Genomic DNA, 27,796 nt, shown 5'->3' with positions numbered 1-27,796 from the left:
TGTCATGGGTCACCATGAACTCTCCGTTCAGGCTTCACTCTCACTCAGGTCAGGGAAGTGAGTTGCTCTCCAGGTTTCATCACTGTTGCTGAACCACGTACAACTAATGGACCGTGATGGGGTCAAGATCAAGGTTTTGATCTGTTAACAACCAAGCTTATCAGCCCAGACATTAACCAGGATGGGAAAGTAACTTAAGTGAACACTAGTGTCCAAGCACCAAAGTATAGGTAGCAGCAGAATAATCCTAGAGATTAAGAGGATTCTGAGGCAGCGTTCATAAAGGGGAGACTTCAGTAGAAGATCCCTATTAAATATTATATTCCAGGCTATGTAGTAGAAAAGACAAGTCACATTAGACTAAATTTAAGCCTCGATCCAGGAGAACAGTAGATTTCATGTATACACATTAGGCGGTAGTGAGTGGTTAATGGTGTCACCTCTGTGGCTCAGCCCTCAGTTTTAATTCAGGTTTTGCCACCTATTGGTTGGGGACCTTGAGCAAGTCTCTTAGGCCCACTGTCCTTCTGTTTTCTCATCTATAAAATGAGGATAATTATAGTCCCTGACTATTAGGATTGTTGTGAGAGAAAAGTGAGTTGATGTATATAAAGTGCTTAGAACAGTTATATAATAAGTGTTGTATTGGTTCTCATCATTTAGTCATTTGAGGAACATAATAGATAATGTATTTATGAAAGATAGTTCAAAAAAATTTTTTACATTTTTTCACTTAATATACGTTTTACTACTTGACGAATGGACTGTCATTCAAGGGCTAAGTGCATTGATTACATTTAATCTTGCTCCATCAGTCAGATATACTTAAATCAATATTAATCTTGGGCTTTATTTTCTTATGGTCTCATGGAATTTTATCGATGAGAAAGGATTTTGTGGGTTATATTGCAGCCTCATTTTAAAGATGGAGATGAAGAACACAGAGAGGGTTAATCCCATCACAAAGCGGTGATGAAGCTAGAGCTTCACGTCAGTCTCTTGGCCAGGTCCTTCCTTTCCTAATAAACTGATTTTTTTTAAAAAGACATTTTTCTTATGAAAAAATATGTATCAAGCTTCCAGGGCATGGTTTCAGTGGACGCCTCTCTCCATCTCCAGGTGAGCTCCTGGGTGACGTGGCTGATCCTCACGGCGGGCTCCATGGAGGAGAAGCGGGAAGTCTTCTCGTACTTGGTGCATGTGGCCAAGTGCTGCTGGAACATGGGCAACTACAACGCCGTCATGGAGTTCTTGGCTGGCCTCAGGTATGGGCAGTGGGGAGTAGGCTGATCTGGGGGTTTCTTCTTACCAGCCGAAGGGCGCTGATGTAATTGCCTGGGTAACCCTGTTTACCCAAACCAGGCAATGGGTAGTGATTATTTGGGGGAGATATATTCTCCTGTGCTAGTGCCACAATCCTGCCCCTCAAAGATGCTGCAGAATTCAGCCCCTGTGCACAGTCATGATCCTAATTGGCTGTGTCTGCTTTGATCCCATACTCTTGGCCTAGCTGAGTATCTGATTGCATAACTCCATCAACCCCATCACGGACTTTCTTCCCCTGCCTGCCCTGTAAGCCCCACTGTTATCTGCCTATTCCCAGCTCTGCCTTACGAATTACTCCAGCACTATAAACTCCCAGCCGCTGACTGCCCTTAATAATAACAGTGGCTAACATTGATAATAATCATTTAATAATGTTAGCTCTCAGTAAATCAACTGCACTTCAGTTTAAAAAAAAAGATAATCCATAAAACAACAACAATGAAAAAGATAGCTCTCATTTTTACCGAACACTTACTACGTGTCAAGTATCAGACTAAGTATACTCCGTGGCATTAAATCTTTTCATTCTCAGAACAATTTTTTGAGGTAGATACTGTTATTATTCCCACACCATGCAAAAGAAGAAACTTCTAACTAAGGTCAGAAGAAGTTAAGCCACTCACCCAAGGTCACCTGGCATGGCTGGATGCGAACGCAGGCAGCCTTGACTTAAGAGCCCTTGCCCTTAACCTCTATGATATCCTGCTCTTACACTTTCTCCATCAAGCTAATAATAAGATCACCATTCCATCAGTAAAGCCTCCTGCATTATTCCCTTTCAGCCTAAGGTACCTTGTGTAAAGCAACGGCCCCTCTCTCTTGGGGGTGGCAGTGTGGAGTGAGGAAGAAGAGTGTGGGTGGTCAAATTACAATAACAGGGAACCAAATCCTGGCTCCCCCATGGAGTAGCTGTGTAATCTGGGCCAGTGACCTGACCTCACTGAGCCTCAGTTTCTTCATCTGTAAATGGGGACAATAATGAAAAGCACCTACCCCTTTACAGAGGACTTAGTGAGATAATGTCAGGTGTTGAGCATGTGTGTCCTGTCTGGAGTTAGGCTCCAGAGAACCCATCATTGCTGCTGTTGTCTGAGCTTCACCTTCCCAGTGAGGATTTTCACTATAAATAGATCTTGCTTAAAAATATTTTGAGGTTTTTCCCTTTGATTCTCCAGGCCCCACATAGGGATTCAGGGTTGGAAGCTGAGAGGAAAATTCTGAGTTGGAAAGTTTTTTTGTCCTTTTGAACTTTCTTAACTAAGAATAAACTCAAATGATCCTGTCACTGGCATTTAATATGGTCATACAAATGCACTGGGCATAGCTCAAAAGGAGAAACAGAAAAACTATGGGGAGAATAGAAGGCTATATCCAGATGACTTGGTTCTTTTTGTAATAAATCTTCTACAAAGAACTTGTGCTATTTTTCTCTTAAAAAAATCACATTGGGATAAAACAGTTCTGTTTTAATGATGCTTATCCTTTTGGGTTTGGCTGGCAAACTGTTGTTAGCTGTTGTCTGGGGACCTCATTTCCTCTCTTCTGGATGTCACTGTCCCCACAGCATGGCAGCCGGCTCCCTCCGAGGTGGGCAGTCCAAAAGAGCAAGGCAGAAACTGCAGTGCCGTTTCTGCCCTGGCCTCAGAGGTCACACACCGTCACCTCTGACACACTGCACTGGTCACATAGGACCAGCACTGGTCCATGGTGGTTGGGGACTGCACTGCAGCAGGAGGCCATCCTGGAGGGCTGCCACATACCATGTGTTAGAGATTCTCTTGATACAAGGATGGCCTCAGGAATGACCTGCGGAAGCCTTGAGTGAATGTGTCTTTTAGACCCAACTTAGTTTGAATTCGAAATCCAAAAGGTCCATAAAGCCAAGTAATTCTTTCTTAGGTGAGCAATAACCTCAAACCAGCTAAACCTCAACATTGATTCCTGTGCCTCGCAGACCCACTGCCCCTAGTTTCATGCTCCTATATTTGGCTTAAAATTGAACTGCTCTTTACAAATAGATGGGTAAAAGTACCAGATGTATTTGCTCTTTGGCTGGAACAATATACAATATTCACAACATATCCAGGAGGTAAGTTGCTAGATGACCTTATGTTGGAATGATGGTGGAGGCAGAGCTTGTGTGTGTACTTTCAGGTTTGAAAATATTTCGATTACAAGTAATTGAACTACACCAATATAACTGAAGTTTTTCATTTTTTAAACAATTAGATGGGAAGAGGGTACAACCTTATTAAGTGACTTGGATTTTCTATAGACTGTCTGTTTCGTTTCCTCAAAATAAATTCTCAGCTATTTCTAGGAAACAATTAGTACAAAGAATTATATATAACAATATTTACTCAATTTTAGTATCAACATAAAATAACCCAAAAGTCAACTATATCTCAATTTTTAAATAATAACCCAAATGAACACCAAGAGAAAAATGAAGGAAATAACATGATGCCCATACAATGGAATATTATTTAGCAACCAAAAATGGTATATATATGAAAAATGTTTAATATGATTGGAAAACAACACATAATATGTCAAACTACCTGGGAACAAAACTGTCTGTACTTAATAACCTTAGCAATATTTAACCAAAATTTATAAAATATTTAGACTAGACAGACACAAATGGAGTAAATACTGGAAGGAAATATACCTAATGTTGTCTGTGTATGGAAGAACTATGGGTGGATTTTCGATATTTGGGGTATTTTCCAGATCGTCTACAATGAGCATCTAGTACTTTTATGATCATAAAAAGAAATAAAAGTTTTTTAAAAGTGCCAGTTTGCAGTCTAACAAAGGATCGTTGATCTTTGCTGAGGTTTGTCTTTGCCCCCCAGCGTTCCATGACTGCGCCATTACTCACGGAGAGAAGGGTGAATAAATAATGAGAACTGTGTCTCACTCATGGTACTCCGTTTATTTAAACCTCCAATCCATGCCCCCAAAAGGATTCTCACCACCTTATAAGGAACCCGTTGTAGGACAGGCTGGACTTAGTTGGGTGAAATCAGGAGACAATTTTATTTTTCTGACCTCACTGTCTTTCAAACCTGCCCAATTGGCTCTCCCTTCCCAGACTCTGGATCACACCTCGGGGGATCCTGTATCTTTCCTGATCTCTCATGTGGTTAATAAGCAGTCTCATTCCCCTATGCCCAGGAGCGCGAAGGAATCTCAGAATCGTTCAGATGTGCCAAAAAACCAGGTTGCCTGCAAGTACCTGCAGTGTGACACCATTTGTATAAAGTTTAAAGACACACAAACAGTTCTACAAACTGCTTATCTACCTGTGTCGGGAAGGTATCAGTTGTGAGGAAAGAACTCTGAAGTTGCAGTTGGTCCCCTGTGGTGAGGGACGAGGACATGGAGGGATCTGCTGGGGCCTCAACCATATTAATTAATGTTTTATTTTTCAAACTGAGAGGTTGATGCATGGATGTTTGTCACGTTGTACTTCTTTGTCTTTTGCATATCTTAGATATTACATAATAATTTTTAAAATCCAGTCTGATAGAAAGGAAAATTTCAACTTCTCATTTAAAGCTTCACCCTTGCCCCACACTTCCCAGCCCCACTAGTCTCCAAAAGCCACCATAGGGTGGGAAGATATGTTTACCTTTTCTCTTCCTTTTCCTCCAGCTCAGGGTCCCAGCAGAAAAAGTGAGCAGAAGAGGAGAAGAGGGGAGGAGTAAAGTCTTCCTTGACTGGGGCAGCTGTGATCTGGCCTTGATGCCCCCACAGAGAGCTGTGTGGGGGTGCTTTCAGGGTTTCTTCCTAGTTACCTGCTCTAGCTTCCCCCACTTCCTGTCCCATAGGGACCTCCCACTGCACCATCACCTGGTAGGGGCAGTGCACCCTCTGGCCTGACCGACCACTCAGTCCTTGCCCCCTGGCCTCTGGTTCTGGAGGTCCCTCCCTCACAGACTCCACTAGGGTCACCTCATTTGGCAGGCAGGCCTTTCAAGACAGCTCGGGTCCAAATGCCTTTCAGTATCTGTTCCTGATGCAGAAACACTCAGCATTTTGTCCTCCCAGACTCTGCAAATGCAGGACACGCCCACTGGAACCTTCTCCCTCATGTTGCCATCCCGTGGCTCCAGGCAGCATTTCCTCTTTAGGCTTCCTAGTCACACAGCAGCAAGTGTGCGTGATCAGCAAACTGCCAGGACCCGGGTCAGCCTCTCCATAGAGTTCCCTTGAAGCCCTTGTACTTGGGGTGATTTCCTCCTTCTCACATATGGCGCCCTGACAGCCCTGGCCAAAGAAGCATTCCCTACCTGGCTGCTCAGGTCCAGTTCCTCTGCTGATGGAGGTTGAGAGACCTCTGAGGGCAGGGCAGTTTGGGTCTCCTGGTGACCACCCACTGCCTCTTTTTAGAAGGTGGGGTTCAATGTCACCTGTTGTTCTCAGCAGCAGTTTCAAAATAGGAAAAGTCTCATTTAACATCCTCTTCAAGGGGAGGGTATAGCTCAGTGGTATATTACCTGCTTAGCTTGCATGAGGTCCTGGGTTCAATTCCCAGTACCTCCACTTAAAAAATAAATAAATACATAAACCTAATTACCTCCTCCCAAAAAATAATTTAAAAAATTTTTAATTTAAGTAAAATAGAACGACATCATCATCTAAAAAAACAAATTCTGTTCTGCAAATAATACTTTAAGATAATGTCCCTCAAGATGGGCTAATGACTTAATGTCAAAGCTGGATTCAGTAGAAGCAGTTTGACAAAAGAAGCCAAAATAGACTTCATATGTATCACTGCAGGACTGGCCTCATCCAATAACATTTCAGAGATCAGGAGGAGTGGATGGAACACGTTTCCTGTGAGCCAGCCTCCGTAAATATTTGCAGAAACCATATTACCCACGACTTTTCCCTTTTGGGAAACCAGAGAAACTCAAACTGAAGTTCAGCGCCCACCCTCCGAAATTAACTCCTCCCACACATGTTTTTGTATGTATCTGTCCTATTTAATTTTGTGCTTCAATTTATTAAAGCAATAGTCACATCATGTGGGGAAATAGGTGGAGATGTGAGTATTAAAACATAAAGGAAACATAAACAGAAAGAATGAATTTGTATGACATTTAGGCTCTTTACTGTAAGTTACATTATTTCTCCTTTGGCCTAAAAAATATGTCACTGACTTGCAATAGGTCAAGAAAAGTTTTAAAAATGTGGCAGTTTATGGACCAGTCTGACCTGGAGACCATGAGGAGCCTGAAGGACGCTATGGCCCAGCACGAATCCTCCTGCGAGTACAGGAAGGTGGTAACGCGAGCGCTGCACATCCCTGGCTGTAAGGTGGTCCCGTTCTGTGGCGTGTTTCTTAAGGAGCTCTGCGAGGTGCTTGACGGAGCCTCTGGCCTCATGAAGCTTTGCCCGAGGTACAATTCCCAAGAAGAAACTCTAGAGGTGAGGCCTTTCAAAATCCTCGTGGTCTAGAGAGTCTTTGTTGCCACTTGGCTCATCACTCACTGAAGCCAGAAAAGAGCTCTCTGAGCCCAGCGTTATCATCTCTCACTGCTGTGTTGGATAACAGTTGAGTCCTTGGGAGTTCCAGAGAAAAGTAGGCCAGCTAGCACTGTCTGGGGCTTCATGTTGTTGAGTTAGCGTTAATGGGACCATGTGTAAGTACAAGGACAGATGGGGGTTGTTTTCTGATTTTTTTTAAAGGCTGATGGGATTGACTTCTCTCTTCTTGGGTGGGAATGTCTGGGTGCAGAGGATACGAGAGTAGTAACTTTTTTGAATCAGTGGAAGAAAGACTTGGGGGAGGTCAGAGCCCCCATTCCTTTCCTCCTTTGTGGGAGGATGCTGGGGAAGCTGGTGCCCCCTCTAAGGACAATCAGTGCCTCTTTTCTCCCTGGCTGATTTGCATCTCGTTCCTGATCCCCAGAGTGGAGAGGACCATGGGAGCTCAGACTCAGGGCGTTGGGCACTGAGAAATGGAAGACGATACAGAAACCTCTGTATGGTGTTTAGAAATGAAAGGAAGTGCTCGCTTCGGCAGCACATATACTAAAATTGGAACAATACAGAGAAGATTAGCATGGCCCCTGCATAAGGATGACACGCAAATTCGTGAAGCATTCCATATTTTTAAATGTTAAAAAAAAAAAGCAAGAAAGAAATGAAAGGAAAGGGAAGGTATAGATCAATGACAGAGCGTGAACTTAGGATGCACAAGATCCTGGGTTCAATCCCCAGTACCTCTGTTTAGAAGATAAATAAATAAATAAATAAATAAACCTAATTACCCCCCACACACACACACACAAAAGAAAAAAGCAACTAAAAGGGAAGAACTTTATGGAGAATTTTGAAGAATCTCATACCTGGAAGTCCCACACCCAAATCTAGACTCATTCTCCCCATGGTGACAGCACCCACTGTTTACTTTACACACACACAGGCTCACACTCACACACGCTCCTTCTCAGTGGCAGTAAGAAAACTCCTTTAAAACTGCAGCCTCTTCCAGGTCACCTGGGAACCAAAGCATTGCCTGGAATCCGGAAGACTTAAGAGCCCCTGACAGGTGCCGGCAGCACTACCGGTTTACAGCTCCCTGGCTTCTAAGGGGGATTAAAGGTGCAAGAAATGGAGGCGAAAGCTTATAGAAAGCCCCCCAAGCTGCACCCACACTGGCTCCCTCACCTCTCAGGAGGAGGAAACACATCTCATGGCCTCACTGCCCCTCTCACCTCTGATGGGAGAAACTTCCTGATCACAAATACAGACAATAAGAGCTTACAAACCACCAGGAAGCCCATGTGTTACAATAGGATATATGGAAAATAAAGCAAAACGTTACCCTTTCTCAACCATTTCCTTTGGCCCCAGGCATTTTATCTGGTTCCATAGGATAATAGACTTTGTCGTGGTTTTTCTCAATTCTCACTACGAGGATAAAATAACCCTGCCCTTCCTCCATAAAGTAGCTAATCTTCTCCCTAGGGAACCTTGAAATAATATTGCTTTCTGTGTTGTAAATTCGAAGTGGAGTGTTGATTCCTAGAGGGACTAAAGTTGTCTTAGTGGAAACAAGAGTGAGTTGGATATTTCATGTGGTGAAAGGGAAAAATGTTTTTCCTGGAGGTTCTGTTTTTCCCCCCTCAATAAAATAGGCCCAAATGCCATTATTTATGACTGTTATGATTTCGTTCCCTTAGCCAAGTAGATTCTTCAGATGTAGTGTGTGAAGTTGCAAAAACAAATTCTGAGTATGTTTTTCTGTAGTTTGTAGCCGATTACAGTGGACAAGATAATTTCTTACAACGAGTGGGACAAAATGGCTTAAAGAATTTGGAGAAGGAGTCCACGGTCAACAGCATCTTCCAGATCATCAGGAGCTGCAGTCGAAGCCTGGAGACGGAGGAGGAGGACAGCCCCAGTGAGGGGACCAGCTCTAGGAAAAATTCCCTGAAGGATAAAGCCCGATGGCAGTAAGTTTTTCATTTTAAAAGTTAGGTTGCTTATTTCTTCTTTTTCCTACTCCAGTTTGGTTTCAGGTCGACATTTCATAAAAACCCACCACCTTTATCCGTAAGCTGGGCTTCTTTATCTTTAAATTTTTCCAATTCTGAATTAGGATTTACCTTTCTAATCTGGATGCTTTGTTCTAAAATTTAACTTCTTGCTATCTGTGATCCCTTCTTAAAAACTAGAGCTGTCCTGCCATTTCTAAAAATGTAACAAATTAAATTTCAGAATTAGAACCATGATCCTTTATTTATTTCATAGCTGCTATAAGAATGATTTTTATTCATCGTGGGTGGGGCAGAGGGGTGAGTGTTAACATATTTTTAAATCAAATATACTGAGTTAGTAGGGCTGGAGTCGGTCATACCCAGAAATCAGTATTGTGGCAGCTCCCCTGACCTCTGGATGATTCTAAGGCAGGTGGTTTCGGGATCTCACTTTCAGGTGGCCTCTGCAGCTTTGTGACTGCTCAGTTGTTCCAATTGCTGTGTATTGTCAGGCATTGCAGTCTGGCCAGACATGCGTACTTGACCCACAACCAGATAAGAAGTCCAGAAATCAGTGGTCTTGGGGCAGGCATTGCATCTCTTCAAGGCCATTTACTCATGGTGAAGCCCCACTCAAATGGCAGAGCCTGGCCCAGCTAGAGGAATCCTTGAACACCATCCAAAACTATTACATCTATTGACTTTGACATCTTGGCCACGAAAGGCTTTATTTGTGTTCAGTACTCATGAATCATACCTTGAAGTTGTCCTCGAGTCCTTGTACATGCATATGTGCGTTTGTGAGACATTGCTGTTTGTTTTGCAAAGCCTTTCCCAGTTATCTGTGTGTGTGGGAGCTTTCATTGGGAAGGGGGACAGTGTTTTTGGAAAACAATTTCTTTGGAATTGTAGCGCTAGATCTTTAGAATCAGTTGTAAACACAGAAATGAATGCCTGTGTCTGAATCTCTAACGCTATTATGTTTCAAGGAGGTAAGTCTGTATCCAGATTTCTCCAAAGGCTTTGGACTTTCTTCCAAACCTCACTTCATAGCTCATTCCCCCATAGAGGACCCAAGTGCTCAAAGATTAATCATCACTGCCCTTACCACAGTGTCTCATCCCTAAAGCTCAAATGTCTCACATCTAAGTTGCAACCATTTGTTCTTTTTAAGTGTATCTCAGGTCAAAGATTATTTGAAAGTTTTCTCACAATTGTTGCTGACATTAGTGCCACTCTATATATAAAGAGAAAGGACCATCTACAAATAAGCACAAAGACGCATCTTATAGCCATCTAAGTCCTGAATCTGTATCTAACTCTATCTACCCATCTCTATATATAGATATCATGTATATGTCTACATCCTCCCACAAAGGATTTTGTAGATGCTTATAAGAATAAATATGAATAATTGAAGATATTAAAGAAAAAGGAAAACAGGATCGGAAAAAATAAAACATACAGAAATATATACTATATGATGTTTACAGTGACTAAATTTTGTTCTGAGATAGTGGCCAAAGGAAAGAGGGAATCAGGATTCACAATATTTGTGAGAAAAATCAAATATATTTGGGAGAAGCATGCCTTTTCCTCATACTGATATCTGGCTAAAATTCCTTCCTTAAATCCTTAAATAATGGATACATCACCCCTGAATAGATAAAATCATGAATTTCATATGACTCTTTTTTATAACAGCTTTCACTTGGGGCCCTGGGTGTGGGTGTGGGTGTATAGGTGTGTATGTAAATTACAGGTGTCAGCTTTTCTAAAATACTTTTAGGAATGCTACCTTGGTTGAGTCTCAGAGACCAAGCCTCTGAGCTTTCCATTTACCATTCTTTCCTTTTGTCTGGGATTCTGTCCAGTGATCAGTTTCTTACCTCATCTCATCACCTCCCATGAAATCTTTATATCCAATTTTCTGCTTATTCCCTTGTCCTCTCCATAATGATTTTTTATCATCTACGTCCTAAGAACATTGCTCTTCCACTTCCCATTTTTCAGACTCTGCTTGTAAGCACTCTTAGAAGGGGTAAAAAAAAAATACAAAAATGCAAGTATTTCTTTTACAAAACCTGCGAAGTCATATTGAAATTTATGTACCTCAGTACCAGTAAGTGTTCTTACCCCAAGTGACTGCTACTTTGAAAAGAACCACTGAACCACATAGGATAGGTGTGGGGGTGTTTAATAGAATTCACTGAAACTATATCAGCACTGTTTCCAGGACCATCTGCCAGGACTTCGGAATCCATTCCTGATCCAGAGTCCCACGTTAAAATATCCAGCACAAGGCTGTATGTGGAAAAGAGATTTCCAGATCCCAAAACCCCTGGGAAGTGTGGTTTGTTGTTCATTTGGTTGAAACAAGGACTCTACAAACAATAACCTCCAATCTCCATTCCTGTGGCAGCCACCAACCCTGTGAAAATTACAAGGAAAGAAGGGACAATCTCATGGTCTTGTGGTTCATCCAGCCTGTAGACTACTCATAATTTTTCTCAAACTTCTCAGCTACTCCTGCCCAAAAACCCATTTGAAGCCCTCACAGAAGTCCCAGAAAAGTGATCATAAAAGGTTTAAGACTTCAGCAGGAAAGGAACAGGATTGAGAGACTCAAAATGTCAGTAGGATGTTCAGACCAACTCATCCAACTCATCATCATCCTGTGCAAATGAGGAAGTGGTACCCAGAGAGGTGAAGTCACTCTCCTAAGTGATGCCTGGCAGAGCTGGGGTGTGAGCCTGACCATGTGTTCAACTGCAGAACAGGATCTTTTCTTCTTCAGTGTTTAAGGCATTTCTTGTCACTGTAGAGGAGCTAACTCTTAGCTTCTTTTCATTTCTAGTCCCTGTAGATTAGGAACATCTTAATTCTAAAAACATTCCAATTACATTTCATATAAGGTATAAAGCTCATTAATAATGACTTTTCAAATTTACCACCATGAAGAATAAATAAGCTTTGCCTGTGTGAACATGTGTAAGTCATGAAGGCATAAGAGTTGCATGTGGCACAATTGTAAGAAAATGGAAATTAAGATGTGCAGAGAAGAGTGCTGGGACATATAGGGGCTGCAGCTTCTTATTACCAATATTGTTGACCCTCTTTAAGATGCTGCAGCTTAAGAAGGATTTGTACATTTGGAGAAATCAGATATAAGTAGTTCAGACAGAAGCTGAGAATGGAAGCTGCTTGAGATAATTAAGAGCTCAAAGCTTGTAGTCACATTGTCTGGGACTGAATCTTACCCCCACCAGTTACTATATGTGTCACCTGCATAGGTGACTTAATCTTCCTAAGGCTCAGTTTTTTAATCTGCAAGATGGGAATGATCAGAATACCTTATAGGGTTGTTGTACGTGAGATGACTGTAAAATAAGCAATTTACATTTTAAATGCCGTATAAATCGTGGCTATTGTAATTAATGCCTGCCATTACACCCTTTAGATGCCAAGCTGGGCACTTAAGGTGTGGGCACCTGTGGCAGCAGTCACCATTTTAGGTGAGGTGACCCCTCAGTCACCCTTACTGGAGACAGCCCTCCTACCCCAACAACCTCCTTAGAGACTTGCCTGGAAGATGATCCAAATCCTCAGAGATAAAAATAAGAAAGCTAAGCGTAAGGAAGTAGAGTACTTGAGAAAAGATCATAGTTACCAGGATTTGCCAGACACACACATGCACTGACGTGCCCACACAAAATAATAAAATCATAGGAAACCAATCAGTTATTCTCCACTGAGGATGGTGCAGACAAGACCCAATCTTACGGACACCTACCTCATAACATTCTTTAGGGACAGCTGACTGCTTCCGCCAAGCCCAGACCTTAACATGGTCTCTGCCACCCCCACTCTGGCTTTGCTGAGGGTACCTGGGACTGGGGATACCTACCCACTTCTGTCCCCTTGACCAAGACCCAGTCCTGCTTCTGTGACCTGTAAGAAAGAAAGCTGTTTTCCCACTATCTGCACAACATTCAGTTTAAGCTTGTTTGTCACTTGAATGCCAACTTGAAACTTGGACTCCATTTTTACAGAAAAGCAGTATTTGTTTAGGTGTCTATGTTCTAGGATGTTGACTCTGCAAATCCGATCCAAACAATAATAATGCTAGTAATATTTAACATGCTATTACTTATTGAGAGCCTACTTTTGAACAAACACTGTGCTAAATACTTCTCATATATTAAATTAGTTACTCCTCACAGCAATGCCATTTCACTCAGGGCCAGAATTTAACCTCAGGCAGGCTGGCTCTGAAGTCCTCACACTACCCAGACATAAAATAGAAGCTGCCTACGGTTGAGGAAGGTGCTAGGTTAATTAAAAGCAAGAATTTGCCAGAAGCAAGCTTAGAACTCTGGATTTTATTACAGGGACCAGCTATAGCAAGTCCTTTGGAAAAGGTGTGCATTTTCTTCTATCTTACAAAATTAAATGTAGTCTTATCACTTGATGAATCATGTTTATGTAATCATATTGATTTTGCAGGAAGTAACACAACATTATTAAGAAACTACGTAACCAGGATGATAAATAGCCCACTTGTCCTCTAATACAAGATTTTCATTGGGATACATAAAAACAAAAAGTGTTCATCTATCAATTTATGGTTTCTCATGGAAGGATGCTTCAGAGCCTCTTCTGGGGTCAGACACAGACTTTCCTATTGTTTTCACTCCTTGGTCCTCTCCTTAAGGCATATGACCTAAGTTTGACTAGGTAGTTTCTTTGCTGGTAAACCATATCTTTGATTTGGTTAATGTTATTTAATTCCTAAACAGCTCTTTAAGTTCCACCTTATTCCTTCTTGTAAACCCACAGAGACTTGTTTCCTAAGAGAATCAGGCACAGAAGTGCATAAAATTCACCATATGATCTAAGTTTCTAGTTTCCTTCTTGAACTTATTTCATTACAAACAGTTGTCAGTCTTATCTTGGCCATTAGTCCCTGGAAGAATGCTTTTTAAAGGAATTATTAACACCAAGCATTAGTTCTTCTTGTGTTCTAAAAATAGCTCCTGGTCCTAAGAAGGACAGTGTCCTCTCTCTCCCAACTTACATCATCCCTGAGCACCAGAAACAGGCCCCAGAGAAGCTTCATAATTTTTCTTCCCAGATACCACTTTCCATTATGCCTGTAGTTTTTCACTGGAAAATACTTGATTTAGCTCAGAACTCAAATTAAATGGAATATGCAAAACTCCATTTCTCTTGCTAAATTAAAAGCAGAAGTTCTATGTCCAGATTAACATGTGTTACATTTCACAGGTACTGATGCTCACCAATTGAATCCTTCTTACTCTTAAAAAAACAACAAAAACAACAAGAAGTGTGACAGGGAGAATGTGGAAGTGGTCCCAGAGAAAGGAAATAAAAAGATGAAAGAACTTGGATATGGCCCTGAAGAAAGCCCCATTAGAGGAACAGCTGGGCTATTTAGCCTAGAGAAAAGGAAATGGGAAGAAAAAGTGACAGGATGAAACCTCGGTCTTTTTATGCTTAAATATAATTGTGTACTGCACTGAGCCAGACGCTGTGCTGAGTTTTTTTTTTTTTTTTTTTACAAGTATTATCTTATTTGAGCTTCACTATTACTCATTATTAAGTGGGTATTGTCTTTTTGCCATTAACAGATGAGTAAAGGTGAGGCTCAGAGAGGTTGAGTGATTTGACTAGCTCACACAGCAAAGAGGTAGTGGAGCCAAACGTTACACCCAAGGTGACTCTAGAGGGCATGTTCCTAACCACCATGCATATGTATAAAGCATGGACAGAAGTATTATGCAGAAGACCTAAGCATTGGTTTTCCATTGTTACTGAGAGCAATTTCAGAGGGACAGAGCTAAGTTAAATACAAAAGATTTTCCTCCTTTTTCTTTTTTTCTTCACTTTTTATGGTGAAAAGTAACATTAAGAAAAGTGTGTAAGAAAGAATGGATTTATACCTGGGACCCAGATCTTGATTTCTAATAACACTCTTCAATGAAAGAAAGCAAAGCTCCTTGGAGAAATGGCTGGTTCTAGGTCTGGGATAGGAAATATACAAGATGAGCCTGGAGCATCTTCTTGTGCCAAAAAGTAAAGCAGTGCTGGAGAAAAAAACCCACAATAATGGGGTTATATCAGGCTATGACAAAGAAGCACAAGAGCCAACTGAAAGAACTCCCGATGGCCTAGGCTGGAACAATTTGCAACAAAATAAAGTAGTATTATATTATAATCCCAAGTATTGTATAAATATTTGTGAATCCATATATTAAATGATAAATAAACAAATGAGGGAGAAGGGACAAATCTCCCATGTGGAAGAATTTCAAATAACTTATACAGATACTTGCCCTCTAAGAAGTAGAGCAGGACTCCCCATCCTTAAGTGTGGGCTGCAGCTGCACACAGTGACTTCCTTCCAAAGAGGACAGTATAAAAGGAGTTGTCTTTTTTTTTTTTAAGTAAGTTTACAGTGGGACAGGACCAGCACTACTTCAGCCAGGTCAACATTGACAGGGTAAGTCATGTCAATAGTATGTTCCCTGGATATGATGTGATGAGAATGGCACTCTACCTCTGTGGTCTTCCTCCCCAGAGCCCATCTAATTAAGAGAAAAATATCAGGCAAATTCTAATTGATGGTCATTCTACAAAACACCTAACCACTGCTCCTCAAAACTGTCAAGATCGTCAAAAACAGTGAAAGTCTGAGAAACTGTGACATAAAGAAGTATGACAATTAAATGTAACATGGTATCCTAGATGGGATCCTGGAACAGAAAAGGGAAACAGGTTAAAAAAAAAAAAAAGCTAAGGAAATCTAAACAGAGTATGCACTTTAATTAATAATGATGCATCGGTATTGGTTCATGAATTGTGTCAAATACACCACCCTACTGTAAGATGTCAGTAATAGGGAAAACTGGATGTGGGTTATACTATCTTTGCAGTTTCTCTACAAATCTAAAAATATTCTAAAATTAATTTTTTAAAAAAACTAATGTATTTGAGTAATTGTCAAGTAAATGCGTGCATAACTACAATCCAGAGTGAAAACATTGCCAGCACCCATTAAACCCCTTGTTTCCCTTCTCAATTATGTCACCACCTTGCCCTCTAGAGAAAAATTCACTGCTGTGAATTTTATGATAATATATCTTGCTTTTCTTTATAATCTTACTACTATTATGCCTTTCTAAACGGCATAGTAGTCTTTCCTGGGTTTGAAATTTACATTTACATCAGTGTAATCATATAGTATATATGCTTGTAGGTCTTGCTGAAGATTTGTCCATGTTGTTGCAGGTAGTTAGCCATTGCATTTTCATTTTCATTGCTATGCATAATTATGTTATATGAAAACAAATTTTATTTATACATTTTATTGTTGCTGGACCTTTGGGTTGTTTCCAGTGTGGATTACCTGAAAACGATATTCTGACCATCAGATTTGTGAGATCTCTTGTGAATTTCTTTTCTTTTTTAAGAATATCTATTAATATTAGACAAGGAAGAAGAATCTCTTGCTGTTTGAAAGCAGGAGTGGGATCTTGCTCAGGAACCAGGATCCAGACTGAGAGTCCAGAAGCCCAGTGTTGCCGCTTATGCCTCGCCAAGAGGCAGGTGGCTGTCCAAGTGCCTCAAGGTGATGGGAATATTCCTTCCCAGGGATGTACGGACCAGCTCTTCAATTTTATCCACCACTTTGCTAGTGATGTCTATGGGTCAAAGAGCAGAAAGCTTGACCTTACAAACAGTTCCTCATGTTTAGAAGAGAATGAGTCTCTCTTGGGTACATTTCTACCAAAGTGGTCAGATAGAAAGGAGGCAGTAAAGTCTCCCTTGACTTTCCCCCAAGATCCTTCTGGCCCTGGTAATCCAGGTTCCCGACTAAGGCAAGGCAACCTGATAAATTTCCCGATCAGGCGCTCGGCGCGCGGGAGGCGGGCTGTTCTCGCGATGCTGGGCACGCTGAGCCGCCTACGCGTGAGGTCCGCGCGCGGAAGGGGTCCCGGCTGCTACTGCTGCTCCCGGCGCGGCAGCAAGACCCGCCACGACCCGCCAGCGAAGTCCAAGGTCGGGCGCGTGGCGACCCCGCCACCGGTGGATCCTGTGGAATCCTTCGTGTTGACGAAGCGTGGGCGGCAGTACTGCCAGACAGTACGCGCCCTCAGGCTGGAGGTGCGTAAGAAGGTGCACGAGGCCCGGGCCCGGGGCCTGGCAGGGCGCAAGGCGCTGGAGAATGCCACCGAGCACCACGAGCTCATGGCCAGGAACCAGGCAGAGAACCGGCTGCTGCACGAGCTGCGGAAAGCCCGGCTGCGGCAAGAGGCGCCGGAGCAGGAGCAGCGGCATGCCGAGGAAGAGGAGGCCCAGTGGGCCGGAGAGGCGCAGGCCTGGGCGCAGCTCAAGGAGCGGGAAGCGCTGCAGCTGCAGGAGGAGGCAAAAAACTTCATCACCTGAGAGAACCTGAGGCACAGGTGGAAGAAACATTGGAATTCCCCAAAGAGCTACAACTGGGCCATCACCAGAGAGGGGCTGATGATCAGGCCACAGCACAAGGGCTCCTGAGGGCCCTGGAAGGACAGTGCCCACCCAGGGACCATGTGTGTATGGAGGTAGGAGGGTTGGGCCTGATCTGGAATTAAGCAGTTGGTATTTCTTATGAAGGAGGCTCAACCTGTTCCAGTGCAGCCCTCACTTTGAGGCCTCTGCACCCATCACGTAGTCAAATTCCTACACACACAGTGCCTTTTTCTGCACTCTTGTACAGCTCTCAGCACAGCACCAGACCTTAGAAGTTTCCATCTCACAGAGAAGCAGATTGGGCCATAGTCCCTTCTAACAGCCAGGTTATCTCCTGAGTATCCTCAAGGGCAGTAGTTGGCAAATTGCAGTCCCTGGGCCAAATCTGGGCTGTTGCCTTTTTTTTGTAAAGTATATTGGAACAGACACGCATACACACACAAAAATTCCCAAGCAGATGAGTCCCTTATGTCCACATGCGCGTGCGAGCGCACACACACACACACACACACACACGTACACATATACACATATAAAGTGAAAATCTAAGATTGAGTCAAGGAGAGCTGTTCTTGCTCATCTGGCCATCATGACAGTATTTCCCACTGAGTGTCTTTGAACTAGGTGTATTTTATTCTTAACAGAAGCACCTCTCAGGCCCACTTATTAGGTCTTGTTTTGCCTATTTTAGCCCCATTGTATTCAGGTCATGACTTTTATGACCAAGTAGAAGGCAATGAACCTTGTGTTGAAGATCCCGTGCTAGAGTTTGGCAGATCAGAATCCTGCGTTGGGTAGGCCTCTTCTGAGCTGAGTAACCTGGAGCCAGTTACTTACCCCTTCTGAACCTCAGTTTCCCCTTAGGTAAAGAAAAGAATAAGAAAACTTACTTTGCAGGTAGGTCAAATTAAGTGCAAAAATGTATGTAAAGCATTTAACATGGTTCCTGACACAAGAGGGTAAACTAATAAATGATGAAGTTTATTATTGTTTATATTAAAAATGCAATAACTGATCTAGTAGTTCCTTTAAGCCTATGGTCAGACATTTTTAAATATGTTTTAGAATACAACTATAAAAATCATTCTGTGACTTTTAGCATTTTATATTTCCTGTGCTAATTTGAGTTCATAGTGAAATTAAAAATGGTGTCCAGAATCAGTGAAAGATTTTGTGTTGTTCTCACTTATGATTATAAAGCAGAGCAAACTTGTATCTCTTTCCATCAGGTTTATAATTGGAGATTTGTTGGATTCTGAAAATGACATCTTTGAGCAGCCCAAAGAATGGGACCCTCATGGATCAGAAGAGCCACAGAAGGCCTTTGACCATGGGACAGAGCTCATCCCATGGTATGTGCTGTCCATCCAAGCTGATGTGCACCAGTTCCTGCTGCAGGGTGCCACGGTCATCCACTATGACCAGGACACGCACCTCTCTGCCCGCTGTTTCCTCCAGCTTCAGCCTGACAATAGCACCTTGACCTGGATAAAGCCCACCACTGCCTCCCCAGCCAGTGCTAAAGCAAAACTTGGTGTACTTACTAATACATCTGAACCTGGCAAATTCCCATTACTGGGCAATGCTGGATTAAGTGGCCTGGCGGAGGGAGTCTTGGATCTGTTTTCAGCGAAGGCTGTGTACATGGGACACCCTAGCATTGATATACACACTGTGTGTGTTCAGAACAAACTGAGTAACATGTCTCTCTCAGAGACTGGTGTGACACTGCTCTACGGGCTTCAAACCACAGACAATAGATTATTGCACTTTGTGGCACCAAAGCACACAGCTAAAATGCTCTTCAGCGGACTGTTGGAACTCACTAGAGCTGTGAGAAAGATGAGGAAGTTCCCTGACCAAAGACAACAGTGGCTGCGGAAGCAATACGTCAGCCTCTATCAGGTAAGGGATGCAGCCTTCTCTCTCTCCTCAGTAGCATAATTCTCAAGATATAAATCTTATAGAAACACTTGGCAACTAGACCGCCAGGGTTCATTCTCCCAGCACTGTCACTTACTACCTGAGTGATGTTGGACAGCTTTTACTTAACCTCTCTGTGCCTCAATTTCAAATGTATAAAATGAGAATAATAATAATACCTATTCATTGGCTGGCTGTGATGTTTAACCGAGTTAATATGTGTAAAGCCATAATGTCAATTCATATGGATAAAGAATAGTGTCTGGCGCCTAGTAGGTCCTATTATTATTCTGTGTGAAAATAGTGACACTGTCATTGTACTTCTCATGTCTGGAAAGAAACAAGTTAATATAAGCATTTGCACTTACTCAGAGTGAAAATGGAAAGCACTGTAATCTGAGTGCTTTTATTATTAATTAGGGATACACTGGAAACCTTCTCTTTGGAGATTGAAATCCTGTATCATCACTAATACACTATATGACTCTCAGTGTTGTTTAACTCACTGTGTACAGCTGCCTAACTGTAACTTCTAAGGTTAAAAGGAACTTTCCCAAATGCGAAATAAACTCATACCTATAATTCTTCCAAACCAAATTTGTGGTGGCAGCAGCCCATAGGAGGCAGTTTCTCCTAGTCTCGACTTAATCTGAATTTTTCATTAACCCTAAATTATCAGTAAATTTAACTTTAATGCTGAGGGTGGCAGCAGGGCTGAGCTGCAGGAGGTGGTGAGAAGAGATACAGGCATAACCAGAGTAGCACACTTGTGGAGGGAGAAGGCAGAGGTTGTTTGGAAATTGAGTCATAAACCCCGCTATAAGATGACCCTGTTGGTGGCATTGTCAAATGAGTTGTACAAGGTATTCAGTTTTTGTTATGCTTTTCTGTCTTTTGGGGAAAAAATTATCTTTTCTACCAGTGTCACAGAGCAAATAGAACTATTACTCAAATGACTGATTTCATGTTCTTTTTGCCATTCTGGCATGTTTCTGACAAGTAAAAACGTTTTGCCCTCTGTGATGTTAGCAGAGGCACATATCAGCCCCTTCTCTCCCCTTTCCCCACATCCATGCAGTATTTATGAATAGAGATCATATCCTGAATAACTAACTCGATTAATTAATAAGCCCATTGGCCTGTATACACGATTATACTGCACAGCATGAAGCCAGTTTTAGTTAACTCATCTGAAATGGAAACCAAGATACCTGCTTCCTGTCTGCTCCACAGGGAGCTCTCTGTGCCCTCAGCTGCTTGGAAGAGCTATTGTGAATATTGATTTTCAATTACAGTCATTTGTCGGCTTTCTAGAATCATGAAAATCATTCAACCTGGGCATAAACCAAAGTCTTTGAGCTCCATTACAATCACTGTCACAAAGCCTATGTGGTTTATTTGCTCCATTTGTTTCCTTCCCAATCTTATAGCACAAAGTAACTGAATTAACATCTAAGGTCTACTTAGTTTCTCATTTACCCTGGCAACCTTCAGTTTCTGCTGAAGGAGGTACCAGCTGAGACCATGAGCAATGGATGGGATGAGAAGAGGTGGGAGGTGCTACTGGAGCAGAGACAGAGGCAGTCTCCAGGAGCAGACGCAGTCCTACGCAGTTGCAAACTCAGCTACACCCCTCCTTTTTTCCCAGCCCCTGTCCCTCCACCCCTGCGTGGAACTGAGTGTAAATGCGAAACAGCTCCAGATACCTCAGCGACTTCTGAAAACATAGGTGATGTTCTTCCTCAGAACAATGAACTACATAAGCTACCTAGGGAGATAGGCAACAGTCTTAAACACTCAAGATTTCTCTCTCTCTCTCTCTCTTTTTTTTTTTAAGTGAAAAAGATCAACGGACTACTCATTTTCCCATCATATAGAGCAGTTCCCAAATTGACTCAGGGAATATCAAAAAGATGCTAATTTGGTACTTGGAGAACAAAAGGTCAAATAGGCATCATGCTAAATGCCTCTCTTGGTGACTTATAATAGTCACATTTAAGACTCTGAGAAGTCCCAAGTACAAAAGAAACCCACTTAAATGTATCTATAAATTAAAGAAATGAATGAAAAATCCTGATTTATTCCAGACTTCCATTAACAGCCCTATAAGAGTATTTCTTAATCTCCAGTTTGGGAAGAACTTATGTAGAAAATAATTTTTCTGAAATTGGAGTCCTCTTGTATGATGAAATGCATGCACACTTTCAAACACAAGTATTTTAGTAGTAGTAAATTGATCTAATGGAAATAGTAACAGAAGATAAAGCAAAAGACAAGAAGAAATAGTAACATTTGTAATGAAGCCTAGGAATACAGGAAAGTAAAAGAAAGTAAACTGCAGAGATTTGATGTGGAATGTGGAGGAAAGACTGGTATCATGAGCTTTGGCTTAAAAGTTATCATAGGCAGAGTTGAGAACCCATATATTTGGGAATATCTGAGAAGATGAGAAGGTTAAACAGGATTATCAATAAATTTTAGTTGCAAGCAACAGAAACAGATTCTGGCCATCTTAAGGGAAAAAAGGGATTTTTTTGAAGGATTAGATTAGTTTAACAGTCTTCAAGATATCATATGCAAAGATATGCCTAAACGTAAAAGTGTATGAATATTTTTTAAGGAATCAATTTCTTAATCGTCAACTTCCACAGGAACTGTTTTCTAAAACTGAGACTGTACTTCCACTCACAATACTCCTTTTCCCAAACTAAAAATAGAAGGTACATCTTTCATCCATCCCAAACAAGTTTATTGTTTTGTATAAAACGGAAGATTCATACTACATATTAGTTCCCAGAAAGTCTCCTTTAAAGATTAAACAAAGACATCCTGCCTTTTCCAGTCCTAAAATATTTCCATTAAAAGTAAAGGTTGGCCCATGTTGGGATGTTCTTAATTTAGAAAAACCAAAGCAGTAAAGGCTGATTCTTTTATATGTACATTAAAATGGGTCTATTAATTTTTTTATTAAAGATTTTATTTTTTTAGAGCAGTTTTACACTAAGTTAGAAGGAAGGTACAGAGAATTCCTATAAACCTCTTGCCCCCACACATGCAGAGCCTCCCCGATCATCAACATCACTCACCAGAATGGTACATTTTTTGCAAAGGATGAACCTACATTGACACATCATAATTACCCAAAGTCCATAGTTTACCTTAGAGTTCACTCTTGGTGTTGTACCTTCTGTGGGTTTGTACAAATATATGATGGCATGTGGCCATCATTATCATATGGAGCATTTTCACTGCCCTAAAAATCCTCTGTGCTCTACCTGTTCATCTCTTTCCCCGACCCCACCCCACTCTCCCTGAGGCCCCTGCAACCACTGGTCTTTTTATTGTCTCCATGGTTTTTCCTTTTTCAGAATGTCATACAGTTGGAATCATACAAAATGTAGCCTTCTCAGATTGGCCTCTTTCATTTAGTAATATGCATTTAACTTTCCTCCATGTCTTCTTGTGGCTTGATAGCTCATTTCTTTTTAGTGCTGAGTAATATTCCATTGTCTTAGTGGACCACAGTTTATTCATCCATTCACCTACTGAAGGATTTCTTAGTTGCTTCTAAGTTTTGGTAATTATGAATAAAGCTGCTACATCTTCAGGTTTTTGTGTGAACATAAGTTTTCAACTCACTTGGGTAAATACCGAGCAATGTGATTGCTAGATCATAAGTAAAAGTATGTTTAATTTTGTAAAAAACCACCAAACTGCCTTCTGAAGTAGCTGTACCATTTTGCATTCCCACTAGTAATGGATGAGAGTTTGTTGCTCCACATCCTCACCAGCATTTGGTGTTGTCAGTGTTCTCAATTTTGGTGATTCTAATAGATGTGTAGTGGTATCGCATTTTATTTTGCAGTTGCCTAATGACATATGATGTGGAACATTTTTTCATATGCTTGTTTGTTATCTGTATATCTTCTTTGGTGACGTGTCTGTTAAGGTCTTTGGCCCGTTTTTTAAATCAGGTTGTTTGTTTTCCTATTGCTGAATTTTAAGACTTCTTTGTATATTTTGGATAACAAACCTTTATCAGATGTTTCTTTTGCAGATCTTTTCTCCCCGTCTATGGCTGGTCTTCTAACTATCTTGACAATGTCTTTTGCAGAGCAGAACTTTTACATTTGAATGAGGGATCTAGTAAATGTTTAAAGATGTGTTAGTTAAAACCCATAGAAAAAAATTTTACAAGATTTCTTTCAGATTCATAGTATGGTTAAAACCTATTTATGAAATTGTATCATGAAATGTTTATTCCACTTTGGAGTCATTTGTAGTGACTTGTTAACAGGAACTCTCTGCAGCAGACCTACAGCTAGTGGAATCATCTCCAGCCATTTTCATTCTCCGGGTCACTGCATTCAAGATTCATTTTCCAGGGAGGGATAGTCTGATTGGCTTATTTGGATTCTGTGCCAACCATTGGTCAAGGAAGGATGTTTCACCTCGATTCACAGACCCAAGACTGCATCCAGTGAAAAAGAAATAAAGCAAAATTGGAGTTTGGTTAGAGAAAAGAGAAATGATCCATGGACAGGCATAAATCAAAGATACCTACAACAAAAGGTCACCAAAAGGTTTCATCAAGTATCATTCAAAAGATCATCAAGTATCCAAGTTACTCAGCATCCTAGAGTCCATAACAGGATGTAGGAAGTGGGAAGTCATGACTTGAGTCATAAAATCAATTAATTTTAAAAGGTACCTTTTCTGCACCCTGTGAAGTATCATCAATGTTGTCTTTAATTCATATGTGACTTTTTACAGTTTTATTAACTGGCTTTCCTGACTTATAGGGAGAATTGTTGACCACTGTTTACTTAGTGAATCCCTGCAGATACTCAGTGAATGTTATATGCAGTTTCTTACAAGAAGTAGCTACTGTAAACCATCACCTACCCACTCTTTGCTGCTCACAACGTCATAATATGCATGGAGTTCTGAGTCCCCTGGGCTCTCTACCCTTGGATATCAGTCACTCAAGAGGATGGCAGCTCAACTATTTGAGGTGCTCCCAGAGCTCTTCAAAGTGATCTGTATGTACTCCACCTACTCTCACTTCAGGTCAGCCTGTCCCAATCATCAAGCTAGGTGAGAATATACCTGGAGTGATGCAGTAACAAGTAGAACTTGATTTTACTTAAATTGATTTACACACACACACACACCCGTTGCAAGTCCTCCAAAACCCTAATTTGCAAAGTTCATCTTAATGAATTTTCCTACAGTAATAGTTCTAGAACGTAACCTCTGAAACTGGGAAGGGAGATTTTTTTGTTAATCCCAGCTGAACATGGCCCTATTAAAGTACGTCTCTGAAACTCAGCGGGATGTGAGCAGGACAACAGAGGACTTGATTAAATCCCCAACAGAGAGTCCTGACAGAAAACAGAGCCACTTGGGTGGCCAGGTCATTATTCTTTGGTGACTGCCTGTGCTCTTCCAAGTCTGGGAATATACTGGAAGCTGTTAATATATTTAATATATTTATTTCCCCATTGCTTGCTTTTCCCTTATGTGTTCAGAATGTGGTTCTTTTACAGGAGGATGGACGATATGAAGGCCCAACTTTGGCTCACGCTGTGGAGTTGTTTGGCGGCAGACGATGGAGTACTCGAAACCCCAGTCCCGGGACATCAGCAAAGAGTGCCGAGAAGCCCAGCATGCAGAGAAACAACACCTTGGGGATAAGCACCACCAAGAAAAAGAAGAAAATCCTTATGAGGGTAGAGTGTTACTTGTTTATTAATCATTAAACCCAATCATCTGGCTTGTTCAGGGAAGCACATGGAGCCCTGGGTTCAGGCTCCAAGTTGGTGGGCAAGGAAGGCTAGACAGGAACAGGGATCAGATTATGAAGGTCTTAGAGGACCAAACTTCTAGAATTCAATTTAGAATATGTTATCAAGAGAAGCAACCTAGGCATCCATCCACAAATAAAGGATGAAGACAAGGTGGTATATATATACAGTGGAATATTATTCAGCCTTAAAAAAGAGGGGGAACTCCTGTCATGGGCTATAACATGGATGAACCTTGAGGACATTATCCTAAGTGAAATAAACCAGTCACAAAAGGACAAATACTGCCTGGCTCCACTTACAGGTATGAGGTACCTACAGTGGTCACTTAGAAACAGAAAATAGAATGGTGGTTGCAGGGACTGAGAGGAAGAAGAAAGGAGAGTTGTTCAGTGGGTGTAGAGTATCAGTTTTGCAAGAAGGAAAAGTTCTAGAGATCTCTCTGCACAAGGTACAAATAGTTAGCTCTACCGTACACTTAAAAATGGTAAAGATAAATTTTACATTATATTTTAACCATGATAAATATGTATATGTATCACTATATATTATACATTATTTATATTATCACCATAACACAATAATATATTTTCTTTATAGTTAGCTAGAAAAAGTCCCACTCTTTGCATACAGGAGGCTGTTGACACCTAAGTCGAACTCTGCTCCATAATTATGTCTCTACAAAGATACCAGGGGTCTTATGCCTCCTCTTGTCAGCCCCCTCCCCAGAGGAGTGCTGCGTTATAGTGAAGAACAAATGGAATAATATAACATAGGAATACCTGGTCGGCCTTCACACAGGTCTTTACTGGTTTCTCCAGGGGGAGGCAGTATTGAAAGAGGGTCAGTCAGAAAAGAGGGGCCTGCCTGAACTAAAGCAATGATGGAGAGAAATACAGAATGAGAAACATAGTGAGTTTTGTGTCCCCAGGGTGAGAGTGGAGAGGCCACCGACGATGAGATGGGCACCCGGAAAGCCAAGACACACAAAGAGTGTCGGAGCCGGAGTGGTTCTGATCCTCAAGACATTAATGAACAAGAAGAATCAGGTAAAGCAGCATATCCACATCTGAGATTTCTTTTTTTATATTATGGGAAAAATATATGCATTTGGTTTTAAATTGTGATGTAGGTATTGTGTAATATATTATGTAAGTAATCTTGTTAAATACACTTACCTGTGTTTTTAAGTGGATGATGGAAGCCAAGAGGTATTTCTGCAGACACAGGTTTGCAAAAACAAGTGTGCTTAGTAGAAAAGTCTCATTCACTTACTTGCTGTTATTGACAGGGAATATTAGACATAGAAGATACAATTTGATGGATTAGATCAGAGATTCTTAACCCCTGGTTGGATATTAGGGCTTTAAAAAAGATCTGGATTCCCTGGCCACATCCCAGCCCAACTGATTCAGATGCTCTCTGGCTGGGACCTAGACATCTATGTACTTTTTAAGCTCCCCAGATTATCCACTTAACAACTTACAGTAGGGCTAGAACTAATTGTTACTCTTGTTTTCTCAACTTAAATCTTGTGTTCTCTCCATGTGGAATAGTATAAAATTTAGAAACACTCATAGATATTATTGTGAAAAGGTCCTTATAAAATAATGCCAGAAGAAAAGAAAATTGAATAGGATATAGCACATGGTGTGTTACTATTTTGTGAACCATCAGTATGTGTGAGTCAGAATCAGCTATAATATTAACTTGAATTATAATAGCACTGCATTTTTGCTTTATTTGCATTGAAATCATGAATACAGTACGATTTTAAAATTCTAGGCGTGTAATTACATATGGCTTGTGACCTGACTGGTACTCACTGGATAGAATATTTTTATAAGTTCTATTGCTTAAAAATTAGCCATAGTTATTATCATAACTTCAGATAAAATTGATTTCTTGAAGTATGTACACAGTTGAGTTTGTGTGGTGTTTCTTTTTTTTTTTTTAAAAAGGAAAGTGAGCAAGAGAGAAATAACCAATAGTTTATTTGCCACCAATTTCTTTCAAATTTTCAACTATTGTAGTTTTATCGTAAGCAGGAGCTAAACTGAATATATAAGCATCATAGACAAAAAAAACTAGTACTTATTTTATATTATTGTCAGCCCAGAGTACATATCCCAGGAAGGGAGATCATAGCCAACTGTTATTACTATTGAGTTTGGTTTTGGTTTTTTAATTTTTAATTTTTGATGCTTAACATAGGTTGGGATCTTTAGGAAGGAAAAATTTTGAAATGATCATCAATAATACATCAAATTAGAAATATTTTATTTAATTTTCTGAGATTAAATGCAATTGTTTTAATTGTGTGTGTGCATATATATATATGATGACTCTGATAGGTTACCCAGGATGAGAACCCACCAGAATATTTCAATGCTTCTTGTACAGAACTTGCCCGTGTAGATTGAGTTCCTCAGACATTCAAAAGCATCTTTTTAATTTGATTTCTGATGGAAAATAAAATTGGAGTCATTGTCTCTTTTCTGTCTCCCTCTGTCACAGAGGCAAATGCCACCATGAGTCCTCCTAACCTTCTCCCTTCCAGAAGAGCCCACTCTTTGACCACGGCCGGGTCCCCTAACTTGGCTGCCGGGACATCATCTCCCATCAGGCCAGTGTCCTCCCCTGTGCTGTCTTCTTCAAACAAGAGCCCATCCAGGTGGGGCCTTAACATGATAAAACAGAAGGACACTTCAC

The 27,796-nt window shown here is 41.1% G+C and overlaps 1 protein-coding gene, 1 non-coding gene and 1 pseudogene across 2 annotated transcripts in view; all 3 read left to right on the top strand.

Moving 5' to 3' along the window:
• PLCE1 (phospholipase C epsilon 1) overlaps positions 1-27,796 on the top strand; it is a 212,029-nt gene that overhangs the window by 123,150 nt on the left and 61,083 nt on the right. The window contains 7 exon segments of the mRNA XM_045507381.2: positions 1,120-1,265; positions 6,507-6,765; positions 8,593-8,798; positions 18,584-19,259; positions 24,827-25,009; positions 26,016-26,133; positions 27,602-27,758. Coding sequence (XP_045363337.2) covers positions 1,120-1,265; positions 6,507-6,765; positions 8,593-8,798; positions 18,584-19,259; positions 24,827-25,009; positions 26,016-26,133; positions 27,602-27,758 — 1,745 coding nt within the window.
• LOC123613176 (U6 spliceosomal RNA) lies at positions 7,348-7,454 on the top strand. Its single transcript, XR_006720522.2, has one exon. It is a non-coding gene; the product is annotated as a U6 spliceosomal RNA (small nuclear RNA).
• On the top strand, positions 8,807-18,565 carry LOC141579125 (small ribosomal subunit protein mS26 pseudogene; annotated as a pseudogene).

The sequence above is a fragment of the Camelus bactrianus genome, chromosome 11, assembly GCF_048773025.1.
Source record: "Camelus bactrianus isolate YW-2024 breed Bactrian camel chromosome 11, ASM4877302v1, whole genome shotgun sequence".
In the NCBI taxonomy this organism is placed as follows: Eukaryota; Metazoa; Chordata; class Mammalia; order Artiodactyla; family Camelidae; genus Camelus; species Camelus bactrianus.
Note: the sequence above shows the minus strand (reverse complement) of the source record. Positions and strands in the feature narration are given on the sequence as shown.